General features: G+C 38.0%; 1 protein-coding gene across 2 annotated transcripts in view; it reads left to right on the forward strand.

Moving 5' to 3' along the window:
* The window catches only part of MAN1A1 (mannosidase alpha class 1A member 1), a 139,819-nt gene that overhangs the window by 70,147 nt on the left and 47,848 nt on the right, over positions 1 to 21,824 (forward strand). For both annotated transcript variants that reach the window (XM_030946670.1, XM_030946671.1), the window contains one exon: positions 10,716 to 10,810. In XM_030946670.1, coding sequence (XP_030802530.1) covers positions 10,716 to 10,810 — 95 coding nt within the window. The remainder of the gene's footprint in view (positions 1 to 10,715; positions 10,811 to 21,824) is intronic.

The raw sequence follows: 21,824 nt of genomic DNA on the forward strand, positions 1-21,824 counted from the left end.
CTCCTTCCACACAGGTCTCCTCCAATCTCAAGCATCCTCCTGTGAAATTTCACTCACAGCTTCATAAAAGCACAGCCCTTGGCCATCTGGAGCATTTTGCATGAAAACAGCAGGGAAAAGGAAAACTTTTCTTCCTTAGTGCTGCTGCACTGCTGCTGCAGACCCAGCACAATTGCTGTAGAGCAATGGGAGTAACTCCAGAAAGAACAAACCCTGAGCTGGCTGGAGAACTCCTACTCTGTGCTACCTCCTCTGAGGACACCATCAGTGTACATTTTAGCCATTTGAGGACCACCCTCTGTATGATACAAGTAACTGATATAAAATACTTGTGATGGTGTCAGATCAAGACTATGTAGTGATTGAGGAAGATCATCTTTTTGAGGGCAAACAGAGCAAAAAGACGGAATAGTTGCTTGTTGCATTTGTTCAGTGGGCTACTCAGGTTTGCTAGTGGTCAGTTCAAGGGAGATGGCAGAATATAGGAAACCCTGAGTTTTGGTCCCTTTTATCCAAGGATCTTTTTGATTCAAACTGATGAGAGTAATTTCATTAAGCTGTTGTTCTGGTGTTGGAGTAAAATATTAAAGTGAGTGAATGAAGTAAGGAAAAAAATTAATGGTAGAAGTAATAAAGGAGGCACCCTTGGTACCCTGTTCACATTGTCATATACTTGTGTAATTGATAACCATCACTTAAAACTCTTGCCATTAGTGCCTGGAAGAAAGTTGCAAGTATCACATAACATTGGCTGAAACAAACAGTTCCCTATTTGCTGCAGAGTTACCATTAAAAATAAAACAGAACTCCCTTTATGTACAGAGTGATTTTAGCCTTTTCTGTGCCTGCCACCATGGTCTAGGACTGTCATTTAGAGTGAAGGCATCACTCTAAATCACCTAATGGTATTGGAATTAAAATATACAGTCAAATTTACAAGCCTAGGAATGAATCTTCTGAAAGCCCTTTATGCTGCATTGAGGATGTAGTTATTGATTCCCCAGGCAGTTTATTAGGCTCCTCCACCCCACCCCCTGCTTTCACACAGATGGTGCTGCAAATCACCCCTCAATGGTCACCTGCTTGAAAGGAAAGTTTCATATGCAAAGTGCTGTTCTTTGTTTAGTCATGATAGCTTGCAAGATATAAAATGAGGCAGCTATTTAAATTTGTTGTTACAGCACTTGAGCTGGGTACACAAGATTAAATAAAAAGAAAATTAGGAAGCAGATGCTTGTGGCTTAACAGAAGAATTGAGCTAAAAGATACTCTTTGTTACTGCTGGATATGAGTAATTTTACTAAGGCAGCTGTTTCCTTAATCAGGAAAAACACCAACCTCTTAAGATGACATCCAGATGTTTTCTGTATCGCTTCACAATATAATGAGTTTCCATTTTATATGCCATATTTTTAATTTCAGTCACATTCACTTATATCCAATATACTTTCAAATGCATATATCATCTTCCTGAACTGTAGAAGACCTCACTACTAAATTCATGAGATATTCTGTACTCTTGGCATCCTTGCCTGATGTTAGTCTATGAGTTGCTTCCAGGGCTGACAGTGCCTTTCACCAGCATGCAAACATGTGAATGTTGGACTTCCACTGGTTGGAGGGGGCTTATTTTGTTGGGGACAGAGGAGCCTTGGGAGGGAGTTTTTTAGTGCTACTGTCTCTTCATACTTCAGTTGTACAGTTGTATGGTGTCTCTTAAGTGGTGCCTGTTGGTCAAAGCAGGATATAACATAGTGTTAATTCATATGGGTTAAGATCCTGTTCCTCTTATGTGGATATTGTGTAAAAACAGAGATTTAAAACTTCCACTAGCTCTTAGATGGGGGCTCAGTCTTCCATCATGGCTGCTGACATTTTTAATGCCTGCTAGCTTGCCATCTGTCCTTGCTTGAAACAAATGCTTTGTTCGACTGGAGATGTGCAGTTCCAGGCTTTCTATTGCTGATAGGACACAAAGCTGGCACCCCAAATCTTTGACACTGATTCGCTGACACTGAGCTGTTTCATCATTTATGTATTTGGCGTGGTATGGTATTTCAGTCTTAAGATTTGAGCACAGTTTTTGGAGGTGTGAGCCTCGTTTACCTGTACTTGGAGCCTTGGGAGCCACTTGCCAGCTCTCGGTTAATCCGTACACGTGCAGTAAATCCAACTCGTTACTCTTTGTGCATGCTGCTTATCGCACCTCTTGAAAAATTAAAGCTGCCCTGAGTCTGGGGTGAGGAATTCTCAAAGGCTTTTGTGAGTAACAAATTCCTTTTGTTATTACAGGCAATCATTGCAGTTTGTTTACTGCATTCATCACCGCCTTTTCTTGAATTATTGCAGCAGGGATATTATTAAATGGCTGGTTCATAAGCTCTCCAGTGCTAATGGGTTGTAGCTAAGCTTCTAATTGTTCAAGTATACATAAGCTTTAAAAAAAACTTAGCTTTTTGACGTTACTAGATAAATGAACAGTTGCTTTTTCTCCTGTGGCCTAGAAGTTCTTCCTCCTAAATAGTTCTTGGAGTTTGTCTGTGTAAGCAATCCTAAATACACATGAATAGCACAAAAGAAAATAACCAAATATAACAGGAAAAAAGTCTTCCTCTGGGGTTCCTGTGGTTGAGATGACCCCCGAGTTATTAGAAAGTCTTTTTTTTCCCAGCCCTGTGACCAAAGAAGAAGTCAAGATTCATTGGTTCTGCTTTTCAAGGTTGTTTATTTTTCTTATCTATTACATTCTTTCTCTGATCTGCTGAGATCTGTCCATCAGGTCGGGCTGTGGCACAGTGACTGCCCTTGGGGTGGTGTTAACTTTTTATACTAAAAACTACGTGTACTTTATTTACAATAATTTTCCAATACCTATCACCTATGTTAGACAGTCTGTCTCTACTCTAAACCAATCAAAAAGTGTCACCATCCCAGAAGAAGATGGAGGGCAAGAAGAAGGAGAAGAAGGACAGGACACACCCAGATTCCTCCATCTTGCCTCTTGAACCCCCATTCTAAAACCCAAAAATTCTACTTTTTCACCCTGTGACAAATTAACTATCATTCTACTCAAACTCCTGTGGCTTGTAAATCTTCACACAAAGTTTGTCATTTTTTCCATGGACTAAAATCGAAGGCACAGGTGTTTTTGACTCCATGCCAAGGTCTCTGAGCCCTTTGCCAGGGTATCACCCAGGGCAGCCAGAGGAAAGTCCTGGGTCCCGACATCTTCCTTTATGATTTTTTGAATTCTGCAGTTATCTAGCAATTACTGTCTTCATTTTTAAGTTTTAATGTACAAGTGAGGTATGGAAAACTTACTGTAAATTACATTATTTCTTTGATTTGTGCCTTGCACTCTTTTTTGACAGTTTGTACCATTTAATTCTGGCCTTCCTAAAATAAGATTTTCAGTCACAGTATATCTACATAGAAATTCTTAGATAAAAAATAACTGAAGTAATTACATACGTTACCTACTTTTAATAACTTGAGGGGGCTTGTGCTTTTTGCTGTGTGCATTTGAATGAAATCTGGAAATCTCTCACTAATCCAGTTACTTCCATTCGATTTAGTTCTCTACAATCTTTTCCACAGAGGGGATACTCTTCATGGTACTATGTGACTTCTTTGGTACATCAGACAGCTAGAAAAGAAAATTAATTTTCTTCCCACCAGTGAAACCATAACAAAAAAAGTCTGATTGAATAAAAGAAGGGTTTTTTTTAATCTAATATAATAAAATTTTTGCAATAGGCAGGTTTTTTTATGTGAACTTTCTTCTACAAGCTGGTGACCAGCATATTGGATTATTCTGGAAAGGGTAGTACGAATCTAAAAGCTTACTCATGTTTGTTACTTCCTGTAGTTGTGAAAAAGACATCTGCTATTTCAGCAGTTTGCAGGTGAGTGGTTGCTCACAGATACCACAAGCTGCCCGAATCTCTGCAGTAAGCATATTTCTACAACCACTGTTTTCTAAAGCTTGGAGAGGAGTTGTACAGATGGGCAGAGGTGCTTTGGGTTTCCAGTTATGCTTGCAAACTGGAAAGCCTTCACAAAACTCAGGGTGGTGAAGGGTGTGATGCTGACTGGTATCAGTGTGTACAATTGTGTTGATCAGCACTGGCTGATCTTTGGCTACTGTAGGTGTAGCCTCAGGTGGAGTCACTTGTTTTGAATCCTCTGTCCCCCACTTCTGTATCCTGGTAGGAAAACTTCAGACTGGGCTGGAGATGTGTTGTCATTTTAGCGCAAATCTTCCTTACTGTCTCAGTGATTTCTCATGGGCAGCACCTCACAGCGCTGACTCCGTCTTCACAGCACAGCCAACAAACTCCAGCTCTCTCCTCACCCAGCTGAACCCCTCTTTTATAGCACTCATCCTCACTGGACACAGCTGTGGCCTATTAAGGGCAGGCCTGTTCCTAATCTTTGGTGATTGGTACAGCTGCAGCACTTAGGGGTGAGATTGCCTTCTGCACTATCTCTATTCTCTTACATTCTATCCCCTCCGTGAGGTGGGCTGGTGTTGGTGTTGCACTTCACATCCTCAAGTCCAGTAGGACCAGGGCTGGCCCAGAGCTAGGAAATTGGTCTTGAAAGCAGTCTCTTTCCTGGGGAAAATGCTCAAAACACACTCTTGACACTTGTGGATCTAGATGTACAAAATGCTTCTACAGCTGTGAAAGTCCTCTTTGAAGGCCATTTGGCTTCTCCTGTTGGCACTGATGATCACACTGATGTGATTCATTATAATGCTTGTTTCCAGAAATGTTATTAATTTGTCTCCTCACCTTTTACCACAGAATATTCATAAATTACTTCAGCTCAGCTGGAAGTGAGGACTGAATAAAATACAACTCACTGGCACCTGCTGGTGTCAAGGTGACAGTAATTGTAAAAGCTCTAATTGCTGATGAATTAACACCAGCATCTGGGTAACTTATCCAGCTGTCATAAACACTGAAAATGTGTTATAGGAAATAGGTTTCAAATAATTTGACTTTTAGGTGTGGTATCAGTTGGTATTGCAGATAGTGGCAGAATTCAACTTACACCACTTCAAGTATTGTTATTTCAGGTGGAGTACCACAATTTTTGTAGCATTTCTTGTCTTTCATTTTAAAAATAAAACAAATGTAAATACAGCAAAAATCCTGGATTTTTGTAAAGAAGGTATTGGGATAAGTTGTTCTAAGAGGGCTCTTTCTTGTTAGCACATCACTTTGAACCCAAATCAACATTTGTTATATTGAGAGGATTTCTACTGAGTGTTCTGAAGAGAAGGAAAGCAGCCTGTCCCTGTTCATTTTTCTGCTCTCGTTTTCTGCTTTTGCACTGAAATATTCATTCCTTATCCTACTGGGAAAGGCAGTCAGGTACAGGAAAGAAAGCAATAAATCTTACTTAGTGACTTGTCAGTTTTTATCTGTAAATATAAAAACAAAAAAGAGAAATGCTTAATTTGATAGAATTAGAAATGTAGACAAAATGTCTTTGTCAATTGAAAAAAAGATTTAAATACAGTATTCTTTCCTTTGATGTTAAATTTTAACTTCTGGTTCCCTTTACGTGGAGGACTTCTTAAGGCAGAATTCTGGCTGTTCTTTAATTTATGATGCTGTACCATGTTATGCCTTTTTTAAAATTAGATGTGCCACATACGCAATTCTAAAATATTTGTTTCCTGTGCTTTCTTTTCTTCCTGATTAGCAATAGCAATTAAAACTACAATGAGGTAATTGACATTTTCAAAGGGATTTGTCATTCCAGCCAGAGGAAACATTTTTGTTTATCCAGAGGAGATAACATTCTTGCAGTATAATGAAAGCCAGTGCTCACCAGATGACAGGTCTGGTCTTTGCCCTGTGGTTGCATCTGTGCAGGCAGAGCCTTGTTTCTCTGTGGGAACACTCTTTTCCCTAATAAGATTTGTTAATGGATGGAAGAGTCTGTAAGATCTGATTGATTGTGGCATTGGGTGTTCTAACATTAGCATCACAGTTCTGGATGTATGATCTCTTAGTTAGTTAGTTTGTTCTCTCTTATGAAGACCAAAAATACTTATATGTATTTAAGAAATATTTAAGGCTATCTAATGAGTGAGAAAATAATGTCTTGTTCCCGGGCTTGGTGTGTGTGTTGCCTATGGAATGAACAGACTGTGATAAGAAAGATGAGTGTGTGCAGCAGTGAAGTGGATTTCTTGTTTACCTACCAGTGCTTACCCTAATGTTCTTCAAAGAATTGCTGGCTTGGAGTAATGGTGGTGGTCCAGTGTGACTTTTGTATTTATAACAATTCACAACCTACTAACATAAACAGAGATTGAAATAGAAAGTATAGTAACTCTGTCTTCTGCCTAATCTATTGTATTATTATAGTAAGTATCTAATAATGCTTTAGTGCCGATTTTAAGTAGGACTGCAGAGTGTGAAGGAATCTCTACTTATTTAGTGGAGGAGTCCATCTTACACAGGACCTTCACACAGTATGAATCAGCATTATACTTTTAAAAAATGTTAGTAACACCTTAGAGTTTAAAAAGAGAATTATCTCACATCCAAAGTCTGACTACTGGCAAAAATTAGGTTAAAGAGAAATCCTTGAAAAGGCATTTTGTATCCTGCCCAACCTTATACTTTTAAATACTGATCATGTATTTGTGACTGGTTTCAATTATCATTTTCTTTCCTGAATCACAGTGCTTCACTTAGTACAATTTTTTTGGTGTAGTATGGTGTTTAGCCGAGTTAAATATCAGTGCAATTTTTAGGGGCTTCATTGCTCTTTAAAGGTAATCATAGTACTTTGCTGGGAATCCTCAATTTGAAAGAAGGGATTGATGGCAGTGTGGCTTAGTCTGTGCACCACATGGTAAAGGGAATGCCAATATGCCAGGGAAGTAACTCCACAGTCCTCCTTTAAAAAGTAAGCTGTCTAGATATGATAAAGCACTGGGGAAAGTGATAGAGGCCTCAGGAGTGCTTTGTAGACTTTTGTATTTGTAGATAAATATTTAAACTAAACATGTAGTGAAGGGTGGGTTCAGGTATGGGACTATGACAGCTGCTCCCAGGTCTGACCCAATTGGAGTACTTCATGTACGTAATCTTTCATCACTGCTGGATGAGCATTCATGAGCAAAAGCCAGGCAAGGTCCTTGAGGCTCTAAAGATAACCACTGGATTGGGAAATTTTGCCCTGGATGTTTTCCTTTATTATATATAATGTCTCTGATTTTTGTGCTCTGTCATTTCTGCCTTTGTTTTGTGCTTCTCGTAATGGCTGTCATGTTTGTGCTTACCAAACAGTCAGTTTACTGGTGGTAGTGGGGAAGGATCTGGGCTTGGCAAAAGTTGAAATTCAATTCAGAAGCAGAGATAATAAGTAGAAGCTCCTATTGTTTATTTACTTGTATTACCCAAAAAAAAAATAAAATCTTACCCACAGCACAATATTTATTTCTTGTCCAATACTGTAGGTTTCTGCAGAAGAAAAACACAGTGAACATTGTGGATGATGTGCAATAATTGCAGCACCTGCTTTTCCTATTATTTTTATTATTAACTTTTAGAGTTGCAAATTGAGAAATAAAGGGGTTCCTTTATTTATCTTCACCCTTTTACCCTAGCTGAAAGGAAATAATTTTACTGCAGGAGGCTACAATTTATTGTGCTCAGTCATTCAGTGTTGTTATAGTCTTGTCATTATTGTCTATGCCATTCTTCTTCATAGATAGTGATTTACCTGTCAGTTGTTCAGCCATGTTAAATAAGATCTAGAAATAAAAGTAGACAATGTCCATAGTTGATTTTTATTTTTAACTTTGGAAGGAGAAGGAAAATCACCAGCATGCATTAGTAATAACCTGTTGAAATTCTCATGTAAACAAGAAGTGCATCTTCACCTCAGCACTTGTTTCAAAATTGCATGATGGTTTAAAAATATTTTAAAATTCTATTTTCCCAATTGCCTACTATGAAAATTGTTTAGTACATTGGAAGAGGTGCATTTTGGACAAGAAAGAAGTTAGAATGTCTGGCTTCACTGTGTATTCTAGTGTTGGTGTTCAGGGCACTAGATGTGACAGGACTGAAGTACCTTTTCCTTCTATATCCATACATGGAACAATACTTAATGCTTTGTAACTCATGTGTTTATTTTTTGATAGCCATTGTTTGTGACATTTCCATAAAGTAGGCAATATCTGAGAGAATTTGTGTTATGTATAAAATAAATACAGTAGAATTTTAAAAAGATGTTAGAGTTGGTAGAAATACTTCAAAGTGAAGCATTATTGCTCTACATCAAATTGATATGCTAAAATATCAGATTTTTTGTCCAGAAGCAATTATTGTAAAAGATCTCATTCTGAGCTCACATGTAATCTTTTAAGGATGAAGGATTGATACAGCCTGCAAGGTAGAGCAGGTACTGAGCCTTGCTGCCTCTGCTGTGATTAAGTGTGTGGGTTTGAAGGGGAGATCTCCTCTTGTCCTTACATAAACAGCTAAAAAGAATACATGTGGCACCTTTGACAGCATTCCATGTGATATCTATCTAGCCCCTTTATGCATGGCTGAAGGTAGGGGGTTTATGCTGTGCAGCAGATGCTTCTACAGAATATCAGGGTCCTGGTGTGCCCATGGCTTAGGAGGATGATTGCAGCCACTCTCCTGTCAGTACCTCCATGTTTCAGGGCAGAGAGGCTGATGAGTTGATCGTGCTATGAAAGGCTGAGGGAGGCCTCTCTTGTGCTATAGAGCAAAGGATAGGTTTGGTTTCAGCAGACCAAGGTGAAAAACGTGGCTGTGAAGTGAGGGAAAGCTTGTGCGCTCCGGGTGGGTTGCTGTCTTTTGCTCCTCCCAAGGAAATCTGCTAAGAAATGATTATGTTGTGCACCAACTGGTTCTGAGTGTTCACCAAGGCTTTAAGCTTGGGGAAGACTGAATTATGTGCTGGATATAGATCACAAATCCATAACTAATTCTCATCAGAATCCATGTAATTGGTAAACTGGGAAGTCAGAAATATCATGGATTGTGAAGGGATTTCTGAGCAAATTGTTTTCCCTGCTGCTTTGCTTCAGGTGTCTCCCAGCACTCTGATGCAATCCACTCAAGAAAGTTTTCTGACTCCAGACATAATTTGGCTTGAAATTAGTTAATCTCTCTCAAAATATCTTTTACTGTAATTCTAAATCTTGGACTGTTGCCAGAGAAATCTTGAGATCTGTATAATAGGAGAGACCGTGGGATAGGATAGTCTGGAGCTTCTTTATAGTAACGGGATTGTTCAGGAGTTTTATATTCTCCCCTGATCACTTATTTTTTCAGTAATAAAAATCTTCCTTTAATGTGACTTTTAGAAGTTGGTATTTTACAAACTGTATTTTATTTTTGTGAAAATTTCTCCATTACCTTGTTTTGCCCAGCAAATATCTTTATATATGCACATAAACAGATATGCATGGCTGCATCACAAGATGCATCAGATGTACAAACTGATTTCTAATACATAAATAAGTATAAATCCATCATAAATATGTGTGAGGAGAAAAAACAAGTTGAAAGGAACCATTATTAGAAAGAGAGGATAATGAAGGTGACTTTGCTATTTTGACTACTACACCTGGGATAATCCCTTCCAGTGTTGCACAAGATCCCAGTGTAATTCCACGCAGATAGGCCTTGAACATCCACATATTGAAATCGCTAAATAGGTTTCTATATTTAAGTTGGAACAATATTGTTTCTAATTAAAAACTCTCTTAGTAGAGCACTCAGTGCACAAACAGTAAGGTTAATGTAACCTGAGCTTAGCTGGCAGTTGAAGGAAAGCAAAATCCTCTTTGTTCCAGCTTTTTAACTATTTACCTGGACACAAAACTTCCTCTTGTTAAATTGTCTGTCATTCTTGTGGGCATATGGTAAGCATTTGAGGTCTTTATGCTTCATGTTTTTGAAATGGAAGCTGAAACTCTTTACATGCTGTGTATCAGTTAAGTCTCATTGGCCGCAGGGGTATATTCCAATCTTTTGATTAATTATGCCCTGACACTCTCTGGATATAAGCCAGCTGAGTCCATAAACACTGGAGCACTGCAAAATGTGTGAGGTTTGTTTTTTTGGTGATGTGGGGGGGTGTTTTTGCCCCAGACTGCCCGTGCAAGGTTGGCAGCACAGAAGCCACATAGAGATGCAGCCCAGGCTCCCAGAGCGTGCTGAGCCCTGTGAATAAACCTGACAGAGAGCGAAGGAGGCCTTGCTGCAGCTGTGTCCCCATGCTCCAGGTGGACATGGCGCCTGGGGCAGGGAGCTGCTGGCCAGCCAGCCAGGGTGCAGCAGCATCCTTGGCTCACAGCCCCTTCCCTGAGCACAGGGTGCCTGGCAGGGGCAGCCAGGAGTGAATGACCTGCTCTGCAGTGTCAGGTCTGGCTGTGCTGGTGCCTCTGGCTCAATGCTGGTGGTGCCAGGAGCAGGTCATCTGGGCATTGTCACTGTGTGTTCCTGCTGTGTGAGTTCTCTCCTCACCAGGTGCAATGGAAACAGTCTGTGCTGCTTCGTTCCTTTGACGTCACGCTAAAATAGCAGGGATGCTTCATTGCGCTAAGATGGATTGTGCCATATGCTCAATAATGATATTAACTAAATTAATTGAGTTGGAGCAACAATGTATTTTCCAACACTTGGTTTCTTCTTAACTTTCAGGTTTTCCGAAAAAAGGCAGTGGAGCTTGGAGAGAAATTGCTACCTGCTTTCAACACTCCCACTGGGATACCTTGGGCATTGCTTAATATCAAGAGGTAAAACTACTGCTTTTTACTAGAAACACATAAAAAATTATGTTGAATCCATCTTTGCCACAAAACTATTACAATTGCTGCAGAGTGTTTGTCCTTCTGGTTCTATATTTTAAATTGGGAAATTGAAGTGGATATATGTTGCACACAGAAGGATACATACAGAAATATATTTATTCATTTAAGAACAGTGTGTTTTTGTCAGTTAGTATCTTGTTGCTCATCCTGAAGTCCTTTTAGTGTTGTTTTAGGTAGTCTAAGAGCATTAGGACACGTGCTACTTGGAAAGTTTTCTAGCCACTTTGTGCTCTTTTTTTTACCTGTTCTCAAATGGGGTATAAGCATGTCCTTCATACCAAGAAACAAGAGGAATACCAACTACAGGAAACTCTGTTTTCTACCCTCTCCCAAGGAGTGGTTTAGCTTTGGGCAGTCATGGTTTGAAGGCAGCTCTGTGTTTGCTGCTCTGCAGGAGATGCTTGCTTTCCTGAAGTCACTCTTGCCTCCAGTATCTGGCTCTAGACATGTCAGCAATTCCTTGGTCCAACTCAGGACTGCTACCTGTGATACTGTGCTGGTAAAGAAAATGGTTTCTTTGCACTGCTTGGTGAAGAATATTGAAAATTACACCTGTGGGGTGTATTTGTGTATTCATAAGGACACATCAGCTTTCTTCATACTGATAATAAACTCCAGCATCACTCATCACAAGAAAGTTAAAAAAAAAATTTCATGTGTGTGTGTGATGGTGATGTGTTTTTTGGAGTGGCTGCCTCCTTGACAGTCAGCATCTTCTGCTGTCCCTTGCTTGCTCTGTATTTGTGACTGTAACTTTCCCCCATAGTGGGACGGACATTGACGTGTTGCTTGATTGGCCGTGTTTGCTTCTAGCTTCCCAGTAAACTGCTCAGGGCCAGTCCTACAGAAACCCCTGGCATGTCAGTTCAGACAGGCTTATCTTCCACCTCCCTTTCAAACAGCAGTGAGGTAGAAAGCCAAAAAAAGCACATCTGTGTGTGGGAGCAGGAGGGAGTTAGTGACTCCTGGACTTTCTCATCATTGAAGGGGCTGGTTAACTGCTGCCTGGTGATGATCCATGGACTTTGGCTGGTTACTTACATGCATGCTAACAATTTTTTCACAACAGGCTTTAATAAGTTCTGCACAAGTTCAGTAGTACAGCAGCTTGGGGCATGTTGGTTATTTGTTTTTAAGCTGTTAGAGAAAATTCTGAATACAAAAGCTTTGCATATGTTTGTAATTGCAACAAACCTTACTCTACATAGTATATTTAAGCATGCATAAAGTATTCAGGCTAAAAACATACCTTTTATATAGCCCTTGTCTAAATCCCTCCTTAACTGCTAATATATCTATGTTCTTTTTTGCATATAGTTCAAATTATGTGGTAGATCTTTATGGTTTGTTCCTACCTTCTCACAACAACTGCTGTGGGGCGCTACAGATGTCAGCTGCCAGCAGTGCAAGGTGGTAATGCAAAAGGGATTTGCTTCTTACCTGGCACAAAAGTGAAAGAGGACTTCTGCTAAAATAATTTCCTTTACTGTGGCAGAAAAATTGACATGAAATGCTGGGTTCTTGGTTATTCATTCTGAATCCTTGCACATCTGCCTAGCTTTGACCTTCAGTAGATGACTCTTCCATAATACTGTGAGTAAACAAATATGCTGTCATCCAGGCTTAGGAAATGCTAAGCCACTGAAGCCTGCATACATTGCGGATCTAATGTGCCTCATTTCTGATTAGTGTTTGGTTTGACTTTATTTTGATTTATGCTTCAAATTGGAAAACACTCACAATAGATTAGAGATGTCAGTGGTTATTTTTAAATTATTATTTCTGGACTAAGAGATGAGCTGGATATTTGTTTAACTTTGCAAATGTTCTTCAGAAAATAGTTGGTTTTCTCTGCTTATCCTGTATCATCATAGCCAGATTTGCTCACTTCTTGCATGCCTCTGTGTATAAACATATATATGTGCTTTTGTCTCCTTGCATACCAAAGACATCCAAGTGAAGTATTATTCTCTTTATCTTTTCCATTGTTTCAGTTCATCCTGCCTCTTTCCTCACTACTTAGTAATCATGGGACACTTACTGTCTTGTTTGTGGAACTCTTATTATCAAATATGATAAAAAGTTCATTGTACTATTCTTCAGCTAAAAATACTTGCCAATGCATGAGTATGTTTGCTTGAAAACTTCCTTTGGTCTCTAAAGTAAAATTTAAATAATTAGATCAGTGAGTGGTTTGTAGGGGGATTTCCTTCTCTTTCTTTCTAAAATTTCAGTTGCACTTCCACATTTCTGATGTTGCTTTGTATTTTCAGTTCATCTTCAGCATCTGTTTTTCACTTCTGCTCGTGCTGCTAAATTTGAAGTTCCTTCTATGGCTCACTTGCTTATTTAAGTAAACTGTGTGGTATAGCACTTGTGCACTCTCTTGGCTTAAAACAGGGGTGGAAAAGGCTGTAGAGAGAAGTGTGTAAAGCAGTGGTAGGTTGACAGACAGGTTTGAGTCTTATTTTTGGGGATAAGAAGCACAAACTTGCAAAGCCACTTTTATTTATTTATTTATTTACTTATTTGTTGTCCTCTCTCACACAAATCCTTTGTTTAGATATTTCCTCTTCAGTACTTTTAAAATGCCAACTATAACAGTTTCTGAAAATACCACTAGGTCCTTTTTGCTTCTTCCTAGTAAGCTATGACAATCTGGCTTCTCCATCCTAAAATTGTCATTTCTCTTTCTCTCTATGAACTTTAAGTATGACTTATAACTGATCAATCAAGTTGCTTGTGTATTTCTGCAATGTACCTCTCAGATTTATAGAAATAAAAAAAATCTGAAATTATAACTTCCTTATTGAGTTAAGTAATTTTAACAAATACCCAGACTTGCATGAAGTTTTATTATTACCCCAGTAACTATTAAAGGGAGACCTGTATGGGGCTTGTGTTTATGGGATGATGTCCAGCTGTCAAATACAGATGAGAACCCAGATTGCTGTTATTCTATTGAATCAATCAGGAATAAACATCTGAGTATAAAAGGCTGTGGGTTTTTTTCTTCTTTCCAATGGAAATTTTGTCTTTATGTCACTTTTCCCCCTTTGAAAGCAGACCTGTATCTGGTTTTTAGTCACTATTTCCAATAAGACCACAGTACTCCTTGCCAGTAAGCAATCCAGAAGAATTTCTATATGAAAGAATATATTTTCCATTAAATATTTGCTCTCTATGCATTGACCAGTTGCATAGTTTTAAGGTTATTTATTGTGCCGTGTGTGCTGTGATGTAGCAATACTGTTAGGCATTTAAGTGCCTGCCTTTTTATGAAGAATCAATGTAGCATATAACCTTTAAGTGCATCTGAAACTTTGAAAAATAGTTATGCCTTGCCTTAATGAAAAAGTTTCAACTAGAGTAAATAATATTTTTATTTCTGGAAACATAACAGAGTGGAAATTGAGGTATTTTTGGGTGTCCAGCCTGTTCATAAGTGTTGTTGTGGCTAAGGGGGATACTGTGCCTGTTTCTCTGGCTCACTGACAAACCTAAATTATATAATAATTTCTGGCTTAAAGGGGTCATGGGAAGTGTTGTATAGAAGGAAAAGCTGTGAGGTGTTGTTGGAGTGGGTCAGAGTGAGAAAGCCTAGCAGAAGTTACAAAAGAGGAGTTTGAAATATATGTGATTAATTTGTATTGAAATCAAACCACAGGGAATGGTAAGATTTACTTGACATAATTGTAAAATGTTTACTGTGTCTGGTGTCAGTTCAGGAGTCTTTACCTTTTACAGTTTAATATTGATTGCACATAAATAGTGGATCTGAATTGTATTCAATATAACATACTTTATGAAGTGAAATAGCAGGGGCCTTGCTAAATTGATTGCACAAAGTAGTTATTCATAGGTAACTGAGGATGGGAGTGACAGAGCTGCAATATTTATGTCACTGGGATGTTGTCAGCATGATTTTAAAGCAAGGTCCTCTTTTGACTTTCAAAATTACTGGTTTTTTAAATTGCTGCATTTTGTACAGCACAGATAAGTTATGCCACAGGTGTTTCCAGGCCTCAAAGTGTTTAGTTTAAACAAGAGTTTCTTGGCACTTCTGCGCCCTTGCAACCACTGTGTGTTCAGAGCAAGGAGATAGACCCATAGAACAGTTTCAAACACGGTTTTTTATCTCATATTACTTGAAAAAAAATAGCAAGAAAAAAATCACCCATAGCTTTTTTTATTTAGGACAATTTTTTACCACCAGCTAAGATTTCTCTTTTGTGACAGTAGTGCTAAACAGGATGATTCTGCCACCATCTCAGCTTGCCCAGCAGAACCTGGCTGCTTTGGAGAGGGGTTTTGTGCTAAAATGCAACAGTGTTTGGAGGGATGACGCACGCAGGAGGTGTTGTCTTATGGGACACTCACTGTGGCATTTCAGACTGCTGCTGGCAGTGGTTTAGGTTGCAGGCATTTAAAGGAGCTTCCCTCTTAGCACTTTCCTCGTAGGTGGAAATGTGGCCAATAAACCAATCACCTTGGAAGTATGAAATGTTGGCCTTTAAACAATGGGATTTGCTTGAAAATATTTCAAAGTTTCGAAACATGTTTGAAGTCTCATGGTTTTCAAAATGTCTTATGTGTGTGGTGCTTCATTAGAAAAACTCCAGTATTCTTAAGGAAAGAATTCAGCACAAAACAGAATGGTTCTTCTTGAGTTCTGTGACACCTCCAAAACATTATAATGCATCTAAGAGTACATACCTTTATAGTTAGTAAAGAGTTTTAATGCATTGAGAAAGTTTGAGAATATTACGAAGTGATCCAAACATGTAAGTTCAGTAAACCTTTTTGACAGCTTGATTCTCCCACTTGCAGTCATAAATGTCTGAAATGTGATTGATTGTTGCATTATTTTGCAAAATTTTTGTATGATACTATATTCTTTAACAGAATTAGCAGTTCGTGCTTTTACTCACAAGAAGCACTTTTTTGTAGAGATTTAACCAGGATGGATAATTTAATTTTTCTGGTTTGCACTGCTAACTCCAGTGTATAAATTAAAAATAATTAATAAAAAAAAAAGCAGAATTTGCAGAGATTTGCAGAGTTAAGTAAATGTTATTCTTCAAATTTGACTGTATTTGGCAAAAATAAACCTATTTTAAAAGAGAGTTTAGAGATGAAAAGCTTACCCTGTCTGCACAGTTCGTTATTGTAGGATCATGCAGAAGCTGTGTTTAGATGAAATCTTTAATTATATCTCTTCTGTCTAATTTTGGCATAATTTTAGAGGAAGAAATCAAAATTACCTAAGAAAAAAGCTAAAAGTAGCAGACAGACTTTATAAAGTCTTTGTATGTGTGGTTTTGGCAAATGACTCCAGTGATGTAATAAAGTGGTAATAATAACAAAAAAGAATTTGGATATTGAGTTAAACACTGAGATTTCCCCTGCAGCAAAACAGACCAATGGAAAGTAGACTTTTGCCTTCAGGCATTTGGATTGCAGTGTGGATTTGTATTAGGACTGGATGCAAAGGGAAAATTCTGGCTGAACTTTGCCTCTCTAAAAATTATTTGTTTTGTGTTAAACATATGTTTTGGCATAGAATGCTCTGCTGTCTGGATATACTGATCTCTTTCCATTGACTAAAGAAGACCTTGCACAATTAATTGGAAGCACTGACATCTTAAGATTAGGAAAAGATTACATCCTAATTTATAAGTAACTAGTGACAAGGATGATTTCAGCAAAGGGTATTTTTTCAACACAGCCATTTCAGTTTATTGCATGATTCATAAACAAGTTTACATTTCTTGAGTCAGTATTGAATGCAAAACAAACTGGAAAAGTATTTATGCATGTAAAATAACAGAAAATTAGAAATTTCTATGTTTTAGGACATGTTAGAACACCACAGGAAACAAATTCCTCGCCATGTCTTTGCCTCATCTGGAATTCCTTACTGTATTGTCACCTCAGCTGAAATGAGTAGCTGGTTCCACATTGCATGACTAGTACTTTATATTCAATATTCAGTGTATTTGACCTGTGGTGATGTCTGATTTACCATTAAGCAATGTAAAAATTTTCATTTATAATAATATCACAAAAATTTCATGAGATAGTTCAAGCAATGTAGGTCTTTGTCAAGAAAGGGAAAGAACCAAGAAAAATATTATTTTGGTGATAGCCCATAATGATAGGCTTTATTATTCAACTAGCAGCTTCAATTCAATATTGTAATGCAGAATTTGTGTGGGAGGCTGCCCTCTGGCAATAACACAGGAAGAATTGGGGACCTATTATTATTACTTGCAAAATATCCTTCTCAGTTGAAGTGCTTTCTTTATAGCCAAAAGAAAGATTCTAGTCCCAGATTCTAAGTTTAAACACTCTTTCCCCACAGTTTATTAGTGCAATGTAAAATTAGTATAGATACTTGCAAGTGTATAATTATATTACTTATCTGTGTAAAAGCCTATGTGAGTATTAGTTATGGTACTCCTCAGCACAAAGTGTACAGTTACAAACACTTCATAGGTCTCTGTGGTGCTAACAATAGGTGATGTTCTTTCACAAAACCAAACAAACCTGTTGCCAGACAGTCCCACAGAAACCAGCTGGTTACCAGAGGCTCCACTGCCTGGGTCTTGTGCCTTCATCAGCAGACACTCCCCAGGGCCTCAAAACCTTCCCTGAATATCATGAGATTTTGTCTTGATGGCTTAAAAAAACTGGGGTTTTTGGTGTGTCATTTATAAAGAAGATATAAAGGTTTTCTGTGCCAGAAAGGGGGAGGATAGGCAGGTTGAGCTGTTTTGTGTTTTGCCCTAGAAGAAACCAGGACTAGGAAGTTCATGTGCCAATAGGCGGCATGTACCAAGCATGTACGTCCAATTTCCTGCCAGTCTGGTTGTAACCAGTCCGTCACTGAAATGTGGTGACATAGGGTGGGAAAGCCACATCGCATCCTCAGTTTGCTTCCTGAGAGTTAAAACCATTCTTGCTCCTCTGCAAGTTTTTAAAACCACATTTATTGAGAATAGGCTTTTATAAATGAGCATATGGCTAAGGGTGTTGCTGGTGCTCCTGCTTTAGCTGGATAAGTGCTGTTATCACCTTGATATTGGCAGCTAATCAGGAGTTGTTTCTATGCCATACCTTCCTGTTGCCTAGGAGTTGCAAGGGAACCCTTAGTATTGAATTGCTAGACATGTTTGAGAGTTGGAATTGTTTGTGAAGATGTGCAGGATGAGGCCCAGCTCCAAGTGGGATACATTTGCATGTTGCAGGAACAAGCTCCTGCTGGAGTGGGACACTGCAAAGGGCACTGTGAAGCAGCTTGGGGAGCGTTTATCCTGCCCTGAAATCAAGTGCCCAGGGCCTGGCTTTTCCATGGCTGAAACTGACTGTGCTGGGAATGCTGACCCCTGAGTGAAGGCACATTAATCTTTGTACTTGGTTAAAGATCATTTCCCTTTTAATTGCTTGTATCATGTATGACCTAATTTTTATCTGTGTATAGGAAATGATAATCTTACAGCAGACAAAGTGTGCCTGTCAAAAGAGGCTTCCTTCAGAGGGTAGGAAATCAGTATGTAGAGACTTCAGGTTTCATTAAATGCATAAAATGAGCATAAGTACTTCTCAGGCACTTTCACCACAATTCAATTTACCTCAGAAGAAGCACATTATCTAAAAACAATAGTTGTGTTGGGATTGTTCCACCTAAGAATTTTCTAACACAAATTATGAAGCCACTTATGAGTTGTTTATTTTATGTATTTGTTACAATCTATGTACATTTGCAGGATTTTGCCTGCAAAATTCATTACTCATTTCTCATTAGGGAAATCCTGAAATGACCATGAGAAGTGGGGGGAGCATTTATTTGCAAAATGCTTTGCTTGTGTATTTTAGCTGGAATTTGATACTTCCACCTGGTTAAATTAGCTATGTGAGGTTGTTTGGTTATTTTTCCTGCAGTGGTTTAAGCATCCATATGATGTGGTAGATAATAAGAATTGAAATTGACCAAGGAAATAGCTGACTGATGTTTGTAGTTACTCTGCATTCTTACCATCGTAAAATGATGAGCATGAACAAGAGTTGCTAAGTGTATTTTTTTGTTACTGAGAACAGATTCTGCTGTTATCTTCAAAGAATACTGGGATTTTTCCCTTGCTGAAAAAGCAATTTCCTTCAATACTTCTCGAAGTACATCTTTGGTTTCAGATAAACACACAGATAGATGTATGTAAATTCATTGGTAAATGAATTGGTAAATCTTTATTCATCATTTTCTTACTGCTGCTGATACAAGAGGCTCTCTCCTTAACCTGCACCCAACCGTGGCCTCTCAGCTGGACAGCTAAAACCCTGCTGCAACTGACACAGTTCCAGTGCATCGTGTACATCACAAATAACAGTTTTACTTATCTGAATTTTCAACTTCTCTTTTTAGCGCTTCATAATCTAATTAATACCGTGAAATTTGAATTTTGTGGTTTTCAGTTTCATTGTACCAGTGTTGAGGTGTGTGTGTTGTGCCATTTTTATAAGCATGTTTAATTTTAAGATGACTATTCCTTACTGCTTCTGACACCTTTTGTGATTCTGAAATTCATGGCATATGTGTTTTCATGGATATGTCAGATACTCTTGCAGTACCATTTTCCATTTAATCTTTTAGACTGACATTTTAAACAACAAATTAGCACAAAATGGGCTATCTTTTTTCCCCTAGAAATCAGTCTGTTATATCAGAATAGTAAGAATATTCATACAGATTCATTTTTGCTTTACCTTTTAACAGAAACAAAAGTTTATTATTTGTAATAGTTTAGTTATTTTTAAGATTTGGTGAGAATTCAAGAGTTTTCTTTCTTTTCAGGTATGATGAAGTATTAATTGTTTGACTGCTTGCATAATTACTGATTAGTTGTTGCCTTTTCTCAGCTTTATGACCAGCTTCATACACCCAGCTGAATACAGAATACCTAATTATTTTTAAACAATAATCTCAGCATTAAATACAGATGCCTGTGGTGCTGTGTTTGTTACTTCTAGTTATCTAGATGTTGATCATTGTAACAGCACAGTTTTTGGTTGGAAAACAGCTATGTTGTTTGTCATAGTGTCCCTTAAACATCCAGATCCTTGATCTAAGTTGCAGTGTTTTAGTACCAAGGTTCTGAGATCATCCAGTTCCTTTTTGTGGTGAGCTTTCTGTAAATCAAAACTCTTGCAGTCTGTCTTTGATCCTGCTCTACTTTGTGTATTTTCTAACCCTGCTACTCCTCTTCCATGCTTCCAAATAACAAATATTGCCAACCTTCATTTGTTGCTGACATTTGCTCTTCCCTTTCTTTCTTTCACACTTAAGCTGACCATGTGAAGACTTCCATCAGATCAAAATAGAATAGGCTACCACACTTTGGATGCCACAATGTCATAATTCTCATATTTCTACACTCATCTTTTACAAAGGAGAGAAAGTGAGGAGAGGAAAAAAATAGACATTTTAAGCAGTAATGAGGCTGGAGAAATAAGCCAACTTTTGGGCTTAAAGGAAAATGAAAAAATGGTGCAGTGACTTTAGAGGAATAATCCCTTCCATCTTATAAAAACATCTTTTGTTACTAACACAGACATGGACACAGGAGAATATATGCTCTTTGAATGCTGCTTTAATTGTCTTTGCTGCATTTACAACTGCATGCTCTTCATGACAACTTTGATGAACTTTACCCTATATCTTTGTAAAGTTGTTTTCCTTTACTAGTTCTCAAAATTTCTTGCAATATGTGCAAAGGTCTGGAGCACTTTTGATGTCTTCTGATGACAAAGTCAGTTGATGAAGAAATTTTACAAGTCTCAACAGTGGAGGTTTTCAACAATGCAACTATGAACAAACCCTCTTTTCCTGTTCAAAAGACATTGGAACACGGTATCCACTTCTAAATTTTGTCATTAAGAAGATTCTTTAAGAATTAATTTTTAAGCTTTTGTGGTTTTTCTACCGACTACACTAAGTCAAATTATAATTTATAATTTATTGGCCTTATTACAACACTTCATTAAAGTGTCAGAAGATTCAGCTTCTAGGCAGGGTATTAGTGCAAGAGCTGTGCATGCAGAGCTCTTCGTGTATGGAAATAGCTACGGCAGTCACGTTCTGCAGCATGAATTAACAAAGATTGATTGCAATCTGTTTTTATTAACTCAAGGAAGAAAAGCGGTGTAGTGATATTAAGAAAATTAATTATAACTTTCTAATCTAGTAATTAATGTGCAGCTGGGCATGAGTGCAGTTAGTGCATTTCAGTAATTTGGCAGTCCTCACAAATTATCATCATCTGTTCTAAGGTAGACAACTGTACTCTAATCTTTGCTCAGATTTTTATAATCTTTAGCATTTCAGAATGGTTTTAACAGCATGGATGTTGGATATGGCCTTTTACCATAATAACGTGAACTGAAGTTCAGCTTTATCTTTCAGAACTAAGGTTCAGTTGTAATTTTTAGAACCATCTATCATTCTTTTCCAGTGTTGTACTGAAATTTCTTCTGAAGCAGTTGTATGAAACTGTGATTACTGGTAATTGACCTGCATATGTTGAAGTGTCTTAAAATGCTACTGAGAATTTAATGTATCCTGTAAATTGAGATGCTTCCAATTAAATAGAGTTCTGATGATAATCACTTTCAAAACTAATCAAGTAATATAATGGTGTTACTAAAACTTTTATTGACTTAATTTTGACAAAATAATAACTGTAACCAATGCAATTACCGTAATGGTCATACTAGTCTACATTTTTCATCATCTATCCCTATATGTTTTTCAGAAATGCAAGGAGAAAATAGAAATTACCTAGGTGTGTTGAATTAACATGACAAGGTGACTTGAGGGGGAAAGTATTTGTGCCCTTCTAGCTTTCTTTATGAGGCATGAAGGTTATTGTGGGTCACCCCGTGC

The sequence above is a fragment of the Camarhynchus parvulus genome, chromosome 3 (assembly GCF_901933205.1).
Source record: "Camarhynchus parvulus chromosome 3, STF_HiC, whole genome shotgun sequence".
Lineage (NCBI taxonomy): Eukaryota > Metazoa > Chordata > Aves > Passeriformes > Thraupidae > Camarhynchus > Camarhynchus parvulus.